We start from the raw sequence: 15,024 nt of genomic DNA on the forward strand, positions 1-15,024 counted from the left end.
AATGTTTGATTATTGACTATGGATTCGTCGTTCCGTTTCAAAATGGATGTATTTCTAGTTGTCCTAATTATGGACATAATTTAACATCAGATTTCATGTTTTTTATTTATTCATATAATATATAATTCGTATTTTGTTAAACGATGCAGTTTTGAGGGGAAAATTTGATCTAAGTCAACTAAAAGTGGTTACAACCATTTTGAAACTGGCTGGGCATATATTTTTTGTTCTTTATCGTAGCGGTGGCTTCGCCTGCAAATTGATTTAGGTCAACTAAAAGTGGTTACAACAATTTTGAAACTAGCTGGGCATATACTTTTTATTCTTTATCGTAGCGGTCGTGCTTCGATTGCAAAAGCTGTTTTGAAGCACCTCTAAAAGCTGTTTTGAATATCAAAACATAAATCAAAATTGTGGTTCTTTATTAAGTGAATTCTTATTGTGGAGCTATAATAATTGCACCTATTAAAGAAATGAAGAAATAGGGATATTAGTTCAAACGGAAGATATTTATGAGTCCACTATTTTGGTTTGTAATTTTACTGGACGCTCGCCCATGTTGAGTTGTGATCCAAATTTAGTTGTACACATATAAAGGCGACTTTCGAACAGAGCGAAGCGGGGACGCCTGGGGGGTGCAGGGGGCAAGCCCCCTGCGGTATAAATCGTATAGCACATTAGGGTTTCACTTATATATATACCTCTTGTAAACTGCCATTCAGGATAAGAAAATTATTGTAAATTCCCGGCAATTGTAACCACACTCGATACAATGAAGATTTGCTAGTTGGCGCCCGTGGTTTTCCCCCGTCTTGAGAGGGCTTTCCATGTTAAATCACGTGTCCTCTGTGATTGGTGTGTTCCTCTTCATCATTTCTTTGTCATCCATTTGTAACCCGCATAGGCTGAGCGCGGGTTACGGCATGCCGTAGCCTCTTTTTCTTGTCTTGTTTTTGTGTTCAGTGATTGGGTTTATACAACATAAGCTTAGTAACATAGCAGAAGGCTCACTAAATGTTACTAGTATAATGCTCGTGCTAACACTATGGCTTTATCTTGGAGATGCTCATGAAAACAAACTAGGATAGGGGGCCCCGCCTCAGCTGAACCCCGAAGGAGACTTCCATCCCGCCCGATCCCTGGAGTGGGGTCCCCACCTTGGCCGACCCCGAAGGAGACTTCCGTCCCGCCCGACCGCTGGAGTGGGGGCCCCGCCTCAGCGGGATGATGTTACCTTGGCCCTAGATGTTGTCCTTAGCACTACGTCCACGCATGCCTCGGCGAGCTAGAGCCCACAGTTGCCGCCACGACGCGATAAGACCTCAGTGCACCGTCTACCTCTAGCCCAGTCGTGGCCGCCTTCGCCCTGAGCCGGGGGAGAAGAAGGTGAAGTTGTGACTCCAACCTCCAGATCTGGCCATCGTCGACGAGCCGGTGGAGGCCACTGGTCTCCAAGAACCAGGAGGCGGCGGTGGAGGTCGTGTGGTGTTTTGTTTAATTATTCTTTTCGTGGTGGTGATGGCAACAATGGCGGCGACCTCGGGGCCAGAGACGTCGAGGCCAAGCGGTGCCTGCACGATGGCGTAGTCGAAGCCTAGATTGGCCCTCCACATCCGCCAAGGGTAACTGTGCTTAGGGATCTCGCAACACCGCCTCTAGGGTCGCCTTACCCGTGCATCTTGCCGCGCTGACGCTAGGGCGACGCGACTGGTCACCCCGGTGCCGCGAGGTGGCCATGGAGGAAGGGGACACCGCTGAAAATACCGAGGATGCCGCTTAGAGTCTAGGCGGTGAATAGGCGTTTCTAAAATTCAACCCTTCAAAATGCGAAAACGATTAGAGTTGGAGTTTCCACCTAATAAGAGAATTAAACCCCTCACGAGTAAGAAAGCAGTGTAAACAACGTATATAAAATAAATCTAGAAGCTAAAACCTACACCACAAAGATTAGCACAACAAACAAACAAGTTTTGCTCAGGGGGCCAAATACCGGACGTGTCCGGTATACGCGGGTTCCGCACTTTGTTGCAGAACTTGCTTCTTTTGGATTCTTTCTTCCCTGTATGCAGCTGGTACTCAGCAGAACCCTGTTTACAAGCTTATGAAACAAACAAGATCACAAATACGAGCTTATGGAACACGGAAGCTGAAAAATGGAACTATTAAACTGAAAGGGATAGTGAAAAAAGGAAACTCAAAACTCATTAAACGAAAACTAAAAGAACACTAGAAGTTGCATGATCTTGTGTGTGGCAAGTTTAATTTCGAAGTACGTAGCAAGTTATATTTTGAGAAAATGACAAGATATCGTTGAATGGCAAAATCTGAAAATTATAACTTCCAAACACATGAAAATGATAACTTATTAAACTGAAAGTGTGACAAAAAAAACTCTTAAATCATCAATAAAATGAAAATAAAAGAAACAGTAAAATAAAAAATAAAAGGAAGAGAAAAAATAAAAAATAAAACGTCAAAGCACTAGCACAGTCGTTTTTATTTCGAATTTGCACAATCCAAAAGCCTGCTCCTCTCGTGTCTGGCATCAGCCCACGTCGCCCACATCGTAACAAGTTATGGGTCGTACTGGTCTCACACACGTGTAGGACGCAGGGCAAAGAGGCCGCGGGTCGCCGTTGTCGCGCGCTCTTCCAATTTCCGAATTGTAACTAGAAAGCAAGCGCGCGGCTTTGCCGCGCCGCCGTCGGAGTGAGCCAGCTCTTGATCCCGTGTTTGGCAGTTTGGAAATGCCCCCTGTATTTTTTAGGCTGCTTCCATTTCTTGTACAATTTCCATATGACCAGTTTTTGCATTTTACGTACAATTTCCACATAGAATGGAAGATGGTAAATCGCCTTAAGCTTTGATTGACTATAATCAAGTGACACAAAATACATTTAAAATTCCAGCACCTAGTAGGTAGTTGGTCTGACAATATCTTGCTGGTAGAACACGTAACTGGAAGTCCAACGATCTTCTATGAATCTATGATCCTTCACTTAGAAATTTATTCAGAGCACAGACAGATGTATTATGGCACCATCTGGAAGACCTGAAACAAAACAATGAACAGGTGAGTGCCCATGCAAAGTTTTCTTTAAAAACAAAGCGCCGCAAAGAGCAATATGCGGATAGAGTGTCTCCAAAAGAAAATTTTATTAGACATAGTTTCAGCAATAATCTTCTAGATCGTCACCCTTGTCATAACTCCTATAGAATATTTTATTCCATTCTTAAAGTGGAGCACATCGTACCTTTGCAGGAGCTATTCAATTACCGGCAGGCCATTAGTAATCTGATGTATGGTTTCTGTAGTAGGAAATAAACAGCAGTGGTAAAGGAAAAGGTAGGATTTTCTTTTGCCACAATTTGCACTGGATGTAATATTTTATTAACCTTTCAGTTTAGAATAATATTGAATGTAAAATAACTGTAACATTTATATGACAACTTACTCTAGTGTGGCTCCAGTATAGTTAAGTCATACAAACTGGCAGATATCAGAAATTAAGATTTACAGAGTTCAATAAAATGATAAATCTTATTACTATCAATTCTGTACCATAAATCAAAAGTTTAGATTGTGCTGCTATATGTTGAAGTAACCATAAAGGACGTAGCCCGCATAACTGAATAGTTTAGTAAAGCTATTATAACGCCTTAAACTACATCATTTTCTTTTATATGTTTCCACACATACAAAATCTATTTTAATATTTAGATGATCCATTGATTTCCTAGCTAAGTGACTCATCAGCATGATGCGTGAGATCAGTCATATAAATATAAATGTGCACATACAACAGCAGTTGACTCACATATTAAAAGCTTGTTTCAGGATAAAAGATCAAGGAATTACCTGTACTGTGAACTGGAGAATTGCTACTTTTATGAGAAATCTACCTTGAACAATGAAATAACTGGGGATCATCAGTAATCTTCTTGGTCATGATTTCAGTAAGGCAATGCAGAACACCTGCTGTTTTGCCTGTATCATTAGGTGGCACGCAAGCTGGGTTTTAATGTAGCAGTATAGTACATTATTAGGCTTGCATGCACTTGTTGACCATAATCAACCTGATACAGGCACATACACTGCAGTAGGATACAATCAATCGATAAGAACACTGCATATTGCAAAGGATATGGCCACATGAGGGGAGCAGAATCGGTAAGACAATAACATCAACTCTCTTATACACATATCATCGATCACATATTGTGCATCTACTGTGGCCACTCCAAACTTCTGACTCTGAAACTGAAATATTTCTTGCTAGTGTTTTTATCTAAGGTTAATTGGAGCTATACCATTCCAGTTACCACATTTCGGAGATACACATTGCTGAAAGCATCTAGGCCCTCAAGGTATGTTTCGGTGATTAATGACAACCATTATTGTGACTAATGAGTTTGTGCAGCTTAATGAAATCTTATCGCTCATTGGATCATATGTTAAAGAGGCCCCTAAATTTCATTATTCAAAAAGGTGATCTCGATATTCAACTCAAGTATATAACAAGACTAAGGATCTTTCTAGTCCTAAGTGTCGCAAGGTTGAGAAAGACACTTAGGTTAGTATAGGTTTTATAGTTTTGTAGAGGTCGCACTATTAAGAGGGGTTAAGGCCAAGTAACTTGAGCATGGACATGGTCAATCAAAAAATGGATGCACACATTGGTCACTCAGATTCTTGGGAGCTCAAACAAGTGCTACTCAACTCATCTCAAGCAAAGATGGATTTCATTCAAGACTCAAATCAAAACAGACAAAATCAGGAAAAAGTCTTATCACCGGCTTAACGGACGCCTTCAAGTTTCTATACATCGGTTAAACGCTATCACTGAAGCATGGACACTGAGTACACCGGTTAAACCGACGATATTTGAAATTAACGTCGGTGCAGTTGTCCAGAACGTTGGTTTTCCAGGGGTTTCTGAGCTTATACTCACCGGTTAAACCGACGATTGATTTGAGCTAACGTCGGTGTAGTTGTCCAGAGAGTTGGTTTTTCAGTTAATCATGGGACAGCTACATTCACCGGTTAAACCGATGATACGTCGGTTAAATTGACAGAGCAGTAACGGCTAGTTTTTCAAAAGGACAGTTTACATTCATCGATTAAACCGACGTTGACTTTTGGAGGGCCGTCGGATTAACCGGCGTTGTGTACTTTTCTGGCAGCTTTTCTCCAACAGCTCTATCCACGTGAGCTGCCTATATATACCCCTCCAATGGGTCATTTTATAGACTCTTGACACCAGGCAACACTGATACACTCATTCTTTTGTTGAGAGCCACCTTGAGCTTCACATTCCACTCATTTGATCATTCAATCATCCAAGAAGTAAGGCTAAGGACTTGAGTAGAGAGAAGCTTGTGTGCATCCGTTCTTGGTGATCGGTTCTAGCTCAAGTGAAGGCCCTAGCTTGTTACTCTTGGTGATTGGCATCATCTAGGCGATCTTGGTGATTGAGGTGCTTCTTGCGGAGCTTGCCAAGTTGATTGTGGGAGCCCGAAGAAGATTGTACGTGGCTTGAGCTCCACCACGCCGGGATGGTGAACGGAGACTCTTAGTGAGCACCCTCGTCTTGGTGACTTGGGAGGTGACAAGACTCTTAGTGAGTGTCATAACGTGGATTAGGGGTGTGTGCCAACACATCAACACCACGGAAAAAAATCCGGTCGTCTCTTGCCAACTCTTTACATTCAAGCACTTACTTTCATGCAATTTATTCATGTGGTTGACCCTAGATATCATAACTTAGCTCTACCTTGCTTAGATTTATATCTTGTTGTTTCCTTTATAGCTTGTGTAGGTTGCTTAGTTAGCCGGTTGGTGAATTGAGTCTTATTAGTATTGCATAGGTTAAGGTTGCTTTATTTTGTTTTAGAAATTTAAAAAAGGCCCAATTCACCCCACCTCTTGGTCCATCGATCCTTACAATTGCTATTCGCGACAGGAATCGATGCAGGAAGTTGGAGATGAGGGCATTTTGGTCCAATTTTTTTCATAAACACATCGAAAGGGTAGATAATGGCATATCTCTAGGATGTGTGAAATTGTAATAGCATACTCCCGAAGTGACTCCCGCACCCATAGGGCCCAAAGGCACCACGAACGAAGAAGAATAATCAACGATCAGATGATGGAGGATGGTTGATGCGGTTCTTGGGGAAAATCGGGCAGAACAATGGATCTAAGGAAAGTGCATGAGCTGTTGGTGTTGGGGAAAGAAAGGGCAACATGCCTTAGATGTGATCCTCGCCTGCTCCTGCTCTGCTGGTTATGTCGTCGGCAAGGAAAAAGGTGCACTTGGTGTGAGGAGTAAGAGGCTAACAGGGAGGGGGTGGCATCAGGAGAAGAAAAGGCAGGTGGTGGACCTTTTGCTAGTTATGTGCGGTATCAACTCGGGATGAGGCGGTGATTGGCGTTGAGGTGCAAGGCGTAGCCTGTCGACAAGGGGTCCACAGCGAGGGAGAGGGTCAGATGGATTGGTCGGAAGAAGGGCATTGGCCGCGGCATCTCGTTGAGTGGCGGCAAGGTCGGCGCAACAAAGGTGATGAATTCACCAGAGAAAAGAGATGAAACTTCAGTTGGAAGCAATTACAGAGCTATGTGATTACTGAACTCTACACATTTTCCATGGAAAATTAACTGATTGTGGCAAATTCAGTTGAAAGTGTTTGATACTATCAATATTGATCCATGGTTGGAATGTAAGATAAGATACAGAGGCTATGGGTATCCAGTCTGCATATTTTAATTGGAGGATATGGATAAAAGTTTAATTGCTGGGACTGCAGTAAGCTTTAGGTAGCAGAAAAATAATATCGGATTTATCTAGATGTCTGTGTACATTAGTTGCTAAATTAGTTCCGCAAGTGGTATTCAGCTGCAATTCCTGAGGACGCTGTCCAGGTAACAGCAAGCGATATGAAAGTAACTCACATTCTGATCTTAAAAGAAGTAACCTAACTTATACAAGATCACCATGAGTTATTAAAAAGAGACCTGCAGAAAAAAGTTATCTAGCAACACTTGTAACAGGAAGGCTATATAGTATATACTATGGCTAGCAACTAAATAAAAGCAAAATCATAATGTCGGGCATAAACCGGTAACCAAATTTTACCAACATGATAAAATATTGATAAAGCATGTAACAAAATTCCTCCAACATTTATTGATACCAGAAATTATTTATTTTGGCCTTAGTAAGACAAGTTGAACAATTAAAGATCTACAAACATGCATACAACTTATGGGCCTAGGAATTTTGCAGTGAAGTACACATGCAAATATGGGGCTACTACACTAATTTCATAATTTTTGGACTTCCGGAACTGCAGAGATTAAATAAACAAGCTTAAACAAGCATTATTCATGATTAAATTAATACATCAAAGAAACATTGACTACATCGCAGGTTTAATATTTTTTATAGGTACTGCATGTCAAAACAAAGCTAACCCAACTGGTTTTATAATTTTAGCATGCTCCTAACTCCATTTATGTATTTAACAAGCTACAAAAGCATTTATCTAGTATAATTAAAACTGCACAGATAATTTTATCAAATAACACATTTCATGGTTCTATCATATAGAGTATAAAAATATGCAGCTAACAAAACTGATTTTGTATTTTTAGCATTTTTCTACAATTTACTATGCATTTTCAAAGTTTCAGCTAGTTTTTCAAAAAGATCCTACGCGGCACTACTCTTATGAGTCTATGGTTGTGCAGTTAGGCCCCTGGATTTGGCCCTATTATTACGAGGGGTCCCTGGTCGCGAATTGGAGCAAGCGAGGCACTCAGGGAGCTCGATTCCGGCTATGGGGTTGGCACGGGAGGGACGAACGCGATGAGGGGAACCCGAGTGGGGCCTGCACGGCTGCTGGATTGCCACAGACGGCCAGCAGCGTGCAGCTCGGCCGGGCCACAGCGGCCGCGGCGGCACAGCGCCACCGCATGCGTGCGAGGCATGGAAGGGGGGCGAGGGGGTGGAGAAGCTGGAGTGGAGTGCTGTGCTGCTCACCATGGTCCGAATCGGATGGGGGAGTTGCCTGTCGACGGTGAGGCCGAAGCTTCCACGGGCTCCAATGGTGGACGGATCATGCGAGGTCGATTCTGGCCGGGAAAGGTGATCGGGAGGTCGAGGGAGGCGCGGCTGGGCTCCCCTGGGCCTTGAATCGGGCGGGGAAGTGACTGGAGGGAGGGGATCGACGTGCTGCCGAAACTTCGGGCGGAGCTTCTATGGGGGCCGGCTGCGCAGGTGCGCGGTCCTTCGCCAGCCGCCGTGAGGAGCCGGTAGCGGGGGAGCCTCGGCCGCGCGAGGTCGTTGGGGCGGCGGGTGGCAGCGCGCGGCCCCTCCCCCTTCGATGGCCGGCGTCCGGGGCCGTGCCTCCTCCCGCTGCCATGGCCGTTCGTTGCCGGATGGACGGCTGGGATTTCGTGTACTAACGTGGCCAAATGAGAGGCCGGGAAATTAGCCGTGAATCGTAGGTAGAGATTGTGAAAATTTAAAGAATTCCAAAAGTTAATAATAGGTTCACTGCAGTACTACGGGCCCGTAAATTGTGGGCCTGCGCTCTGGGCTGGCAGGCACATGGACATGGCGAACGGTTTCCCATCAACTCTCCCACGCCCACAACTACCAAAAAAAAAACCCTACTTTTCGTCAAAGAAAAAACTGAAACGGATATGCCACTGCATTCGTTCGCGAGATGTTGTTCGGACTTCGAACTTTGGAGCTTCAGCTTGTGTACTCGTACTCCACCGACCCCGTGGCTGATGCGGCTGCTCACAGCTGAAGACGACAAGGCTTACGCGGTTGCTTGTTGGAGGCGCCTGCCTCTTGTGTCTGGACGGCGCCTTACTGGATCTGCGTGTTCACGGCTCTGTTTGGTTCTCTGTCTCTCGGTAGCACAGATAGCCCAAACTTTCATCAATAATTAGGGTACTAAATGAAAACATTTTATAAAACTAACTCATGCGTTACTTCGCGAGACGAATCTAATGAGGTCTTTGACCGCACGATTAGAAGTTGGTTACTGTAGCATTACTGTAGCCAATTATCGATTAATTACTGTCATTAGATTCGTCGCGAAAAATTATATCTATCTACAAAAAGATTTTGCAAATAAATTTTATTTAATACTTCATACATGCAAGATTCTTTTGTAGCGCGAGTAGCGTGGAAAAAACCAAACAAGACCCACAGTCGACACCTCATCACAGCTCACGTGGTGACGTGGAGTTAGGGCCCGGTTTGGTTGATTTTCGCTCCTCGCGCTACAAAAAAAATTTCATGTATAGAGTACTAAATAAAATTTATTTATAAAAATTTTTCACGGATGGATGTAATTTTGCGCAACGAATCTAATTATGGTAATTAATTGATGATTGGCTATAATGGTGCTACAGTAACCATCCTCTAATTGTGTGGTCAAAGACCTTATTAGATTCATCTCTCGAAGTAGCACAGGGTTGTGGAGTTAGTTTTCTAAACTGTCTTTATTTAGTACCTCTAATTATTTATCAAAGTTTGTGTAGTTGTACTACGGAATCAAACCAAACAAAAAGTGGCAAGGGGCTTTCTTCAGACAGACAAAGACCGTGTTTGGATGCCCCCGTGAAAAATTTTCGCCAAAAGACGAATGCACCTTGCCGATGCCAGTGGTGCGAAATCTTGCTCTTATTATTTTTTTTCCTTTTTTGGCTTAGCTTGCCGCAAATCCTCCTGGCTGGCTGGCTCCCTTCGCCGCTCCTTGCCGCCTTCCCAGCTAAGCTGACTGTCGGAGGTCAGACCGCGCGCCCACCTGATGAGACGCCGTAATTTCCGAATGCTTTTAGGGTAAGTACATTGATTGTCTAATAGACGGTCTCATGCACACATATCATCTTGAAATGATATAACAGATAACACATAGAGTTGTCGGTGTCTCATAGTAATATATAATTTCATAATTTGTGTATAGAAAAAAAAATATTCGCTCTGTTCGGTTGGCTGTGCCTGGTAGCTGGTTCTAATTTGTTGTAAGAGAAATTAAGCATTTTCTGGCTGGTTAGTGGTTGATGCTGATTTGGTGTGAAAGAAAAATAATGCTAGTTGGCTGGCTAACAAGCCAGCTGAACAGAGCGATTATGAGTTGTATGGCAATAACAACTCGTACAATGATTAAAAAATGGTCTCATAGACTTAAATTTTGGCCTATAAAGTAGTTGTCTCGTGAAACAACTATTTTGTTCTCTCTTTCTTCTCTCTCCGTCATTTGATAAAAAAAATTACATGAATTCGCATGAAACAACCTATGAAACCGCTGACGTATATAATGTATTTGCTCTTACTAGCTGTAAACACTCCCACGTACCGTTACCTCGCTCTGCTCGTTTTCCTCTGGGGCAACGGTAAATCCAGGCGGCGCGGCATCATCTTCGTGGTTGTCATTGCCGGACCCGCGTTTACTCCTACAGTCTCTCCGTGCTCCCAACTACTCCAGACACGTTTGTTGTTTCTACGCGCCGTTGAAGGGAGGGAGCGGTCACATGGCCGGGGTAAGGGTAACCTGCCAGGAATCCCGCGGCGCCATCTGTCAGGGCGCCTCTCCTTTTCTTTTCTTGCCCGTTAAACAATTCAAACCGACCACAACGGCTAGCTGTCGTCCGGCTGTGGACGGCCGACCGAGCCAGCCGCGGCCCGCGACGCCGCCGCTTAACCGGCCGCGAAAGGTGCCGACCGCGCATCCCCGCCGTCCGAACTCGATCACGCGGCGCCACGTGCACGCGGAAACTAGTCGTTGGACTCCGTCCCCCGCCCCGCGACGCGGAAAACGTCCGTTTGGACGGCGCCGACCCGCGACCCGTTCGCCTCGCTGGATGACAGCTGGGTCCCACAGGCTGTCACCCCGCACGTCAGACGCGGTTCTCTTCTCTAGACGCGGCTGGCGTCCACGGCCGGAGACTTGAACGTTAGCGCCAGTTGCCGCTATAAATACCCGCCCCCGCCCCTCGCTTCCGATTCACAACTCGCATCTGGAGCCATCGGAGTTCATCAGCACTCTCTAGTCACACAGCACATCTTCTTCTCCTCCTGCTACAGAGCTCAGGCAAAAGCTTCGCCGCCACAACATCCCAATGGCTCGCTTCGCCGTGGTCGCCGCCATCGTCGCCCTCCTCGCCGTCACCGCGGCCGCGCAGGCCCCGGCCGCGACGCCCACCCCGGCGCCCAGGATGGCCCCGCTGCCGCGCTCCCCGGCCACCGCCCCGGCACCGGCCGCGAAGCCGCCCACCGCCTCGGCGCCGTCCCCGCTGGCCTCTCCCCCGGCCCCGCCCGCCGCCGAGGGCCCCGCCGCGGCCGCGCCCTCCGCGCTGACACCGACCAGCTCCGTCTCCGCCCCCGCCGGCGCCCCCACCGCCACGCCCACCGGGAACGGCGCCGCCTCCTCCGCCGTCAGCTTCGTCGCCGTCGCCGCTGTTGCCGCCGCCGCCGTCGTGTTCTAGATGGGGGACGCGTGATGGGATCTCGAGCTGTTTATACTGCCATATTCTTTTTTGCCATTCTTTTTTATTAGATACCGATGATGAGAGAGCAGAGAGAGAGAGGACATTTGAGGGGGGGATTCACCGAGTGCTGTACACATCATGCATGGTTCATGATGATATGATTATTAATGGAATTCTTTCATTTGTTACTACTACATCCCGTTGCCATGAGTATCCTTGAAGCTTGGCTTCTTCGTCTCTACGATGAGCGGCTCACAAACTCTGTTCGGTAATTCAGAGCCTGCAAGTTGCTCATCCAGCATCTGAAATTGCTGCCGATTTCGGCTCACCTGCATGCCAAACAGTGTCCGGAATGGCGCGGCGATCTCGACTCGAGTTCCACTTTTCCGATAGCTTAAAACAGAGCAGCAGGAGTCAAATGGAGTCAAATGGTCGCACGAGATGCTGCTGCCAAGGCTTTGGCATCTTGCTTTGCAGTGTACTCCCTCCGTTTTTAAATATATAATATTATTAATTTTTTTTCATTTGACTATTTATTTTTTTACAAATATTTATGCAAATAGCTAAATCTTCAAATTAGATTAAAGAGATTCGTGATAATAGACGTAAAGGACTAAAGGTACTCATTTAACTAACCAATTAATTAAATAATATTGGTCAAAATTGAAGAAAAAAGTCAACGGTGTGGAGGGAGTAGCATTTTTTTTTTGTTGAAGAGAAATCTTTGCAAGCTTCGAGCTTTCTTTCTTTTCCTTTTCCCATTGCCGTCCCTCCCGGATCCTGCTGCCATGTGACTCGTTTTTTTTGTTGTGTGCTCTGTACTAGCTGTAGCTGGTACGATCCACCAGATCTGTTCGCTTTGAGCCCAATGTGGAGCGAGGCATGTATCCAAACACACAATAGTACAATACGGTATCCTGCAGCTCTCTAACCCTACCCCCATAATTTTATACTGATTGAACTACTAATAATTTATTGTGGTCTCATCCACTGCTAGTCAAGCAGTGGTCTATGGACGATTATCCTCCGTAAATCCAAATTCATCGACGATCGATGCCAAACCCCCCACTGCCGCTGGCTTGCCGGCTTGGAAACTTTACTAAATTAATCTAAAAATTCAAACGACAAAGCATTCAACAAATTTTAACTCATACAGATCGAAAATGTCCTTTTTCGTTCTCAACACTACTAGATTTCAGGCCAAAATAGCTGTTCCCATGTCATCAGACCTGTAAAATGTATACGATTCCACCATGGCACCATACTACATCCTTTACCGTCGCAGATGATTCGGCGGAAATGAAGTTCCAACGACGGTGGAACAATTGCGTTTTTTTTTTCTGAACTGTCAAATTCTGGGACATCTTCTCCACGGAGTTTACGCATCGGATCTGTAATTACATTTCACAATTCAGGATGTTCGTCAATATGAGCACCTACATTTCTGACGTGCATGCTAGGAGACACGAGGGCGAGGCTACTTCCTTCGTTAGAGTCCTTCGAACAATCACAGGCAGTAACAGTTTCACGGTCGCATTGGAATCACAGAATCATTAAATCGATCTTGCTGCGCATTTTGTCTGCAGAATTTTTTTTTTAGAGAAATTGTCTGCAGAATAATTCAATGCAATCACCATTCATTCATCAGTAGTGATCAGTAGCAAAATGGCATGTGTACCTGCATAATTGCGTCGGTGCTATGTAGATCTTCTGCGATCGAATGCTACCCGGGGCCTGAATCTGAACGTTCAGCTTTCAGTCATTTTCTTAACTTTCAGAGAGCACTCGATCGATCGTCGTTTGATGCCCACCCAACGCGGATCTGCTGAACTTTTTTTGTGAAGCCCACTCGGACTTAGATGGGCTGAACAAGTACCTCGGCTGTTGGCGAAGCCCAGTGTGACAAACTGAAGGAAAAAAGGCCTTGAGCTCTTTGATACTAATCTTGGCCCATAAGCAGTCAAAATTATGTCGCATTCCTTTCTGATATAGTTCACTTACAAGATTTCCTATTCTCAAAAAAAAAATACAAGATTTCCCTAGTCCAATAGAACTTGCTAAAATTTCATCTTGGTCAATGAATCAGCATGGAATATCCGTCAAACATGAAACCTGTTTTTGATGGGACCACTTACATACACGTATGCATACAACCGATCGATGGTCTAGTGCACGTAATAACCTGGTGACATGAAGCACAGTGTGAACTCTTGGAAGTTTGCCCGGCCCTTCTACCCCATCCTACCATTTCGCTCAAGCAAGCAAGGCTCCTTTTATTTTGTCAAGTAAGCTGGAAGCCAGAGAACCTTAGCTTTCAAGGATGGACACTTCACCTCAGGACGAAAAAACCACTGTATGTTACGAGTGTGTGATCCAGTGAAGTAGAAGCGCCTGGACCTTTTTTTCCCCCCATTTGATCAACTCTAATTGAACCTTGCAAGAAAAGGGAAGCCGTCCTCTTGGCGGGTTCCAGGGCTCCAGGCTAGCTTTCAGTTCGTAGTCTACTATACAGAGCTACTGTTGCACGTGTCAAACGGATCAGGGTCCATTTCTTTCGCATCACGATTAGACTCTAGCAACACCTGGCCGAATTGGACGCCAGACGATCGAGTGCTTTCTCTGCACATTTGTCCCCATGTCTGAAGAAAAAATGCATGACGTGGCCGAAGCAGCCACGTAACCTGTATTTGTATACGATTCCACCGTGTATCCTTATCTTCTCACAAATGTTTTGCCTGAAATGAAAGTTTCAACAACTGCCGAATATAATCGCAGGGTTTTTTTTGTAAAATGTTGGAGACTTTTTCTTCAGAACTTGTATTAGGCTGTAAATAACGCAACCACATTTTGTAAATCAGGTTGTTTACATGAGAAATGAGGGGGCACCAAGTTTTCTGAAATCCACGTGCTAATAGCAGGACCGAGACTACTGTCATCTTGCAGTCCTTGGGACATCTGGACAGACAGACACCGATGTACATTCCCAGGCAGTACTGTTTCGCGGTCAATGGAATCTCTGGCCCCTAGAGAGCTCGAAACCACTCATGCTGTCTGTGTGGACCCTGTCCGTGTATGCTCGCATCTCGACTGCGCATTCTGTCCGCAGAACATATTCACCGTCCTACTACTTCCTACAGTACACTGAAACTGAAGTACTGAACCATGCATTCACCACGGGTTCATTATTCCTTCGCGAGGTAAAAAAAAAGAGAGAAGGAAATGACTGTTGACTGACGACATCATCGAGCCATCATTCTGTCTGTCTCGAGACCCGTTCACAGAAACGCATTACACTCCACAGATGCCACGGCAAAAGTGAAAAGAGGAATGCTTAAGCTTCAGGCAAATTTGTATATGTGAATAATTGAATCTACAAGTAGTCCACTCCAAGTTAACGGAGCTAGGTGAAGGTGAATAGGTGCTTAGATTACAGCCTAAATTCTTGACGTGTATCATTGGCTGTGTTTAGATCCGTAAAATGGTGATAAAAAGGTTACATCGGACACTGTAGTACA

General features: G+C 45.0%; 1 protein-coding gene across 1 annotated transcript; it reads left to right on the forward strand.

The window, feature by feature from the left end:
• Window positions 1–11,140: 11,140 nt before the first annotated feature.
• On the forward strand, window positions 11,141–14,421 carry LOC120689366 (arabinogalactan protein 1-like). Its single transcript, XM_039971655.1, has 2 exons — window positions 11,141–11,455; window positions 14,368–14,421. Exons 1-2 carry the CDS (start codon window positions 11,141–11,143, stop codon window positions 14,419–14,421), a joined length of 369 nt encoding a protein of 122 aa, XP_039827589.1.
• The last annotated feature ends 603 nt before the right edge of the window (window positions 14,422–15,024 follow it).

This window comes from Panicum virgatum, chromosome 9N, assembly GCF_016808335.1.
Source record: "Panicum virgatum strain AP13 chromosome 9N, P.virgatum_v5, whole genome shotgun sequence".
NCBI lineage: Eukaryota > Viridiplantae > Streptophyta > Magnoliopsida > Poales > Poaceae > Panicum > Panicum virgatum.

Coding starts and splice junctions, on each gene's coding strand:
- LOC120689366 (XM_039971655.1), top strand. CDS start 11,141: ATGGCTCGCTTCGCCGTGGTCGCCGCCATCGTCGCCCTCCTCGCCGTC. Junction 11,456..14,367: donor ACGGCGCCGCCTCCTCCGCC/GTCAGCTTCGTC, acceptor TTTGTAAATCAG/GTTGTTTACATGAGAAATGA.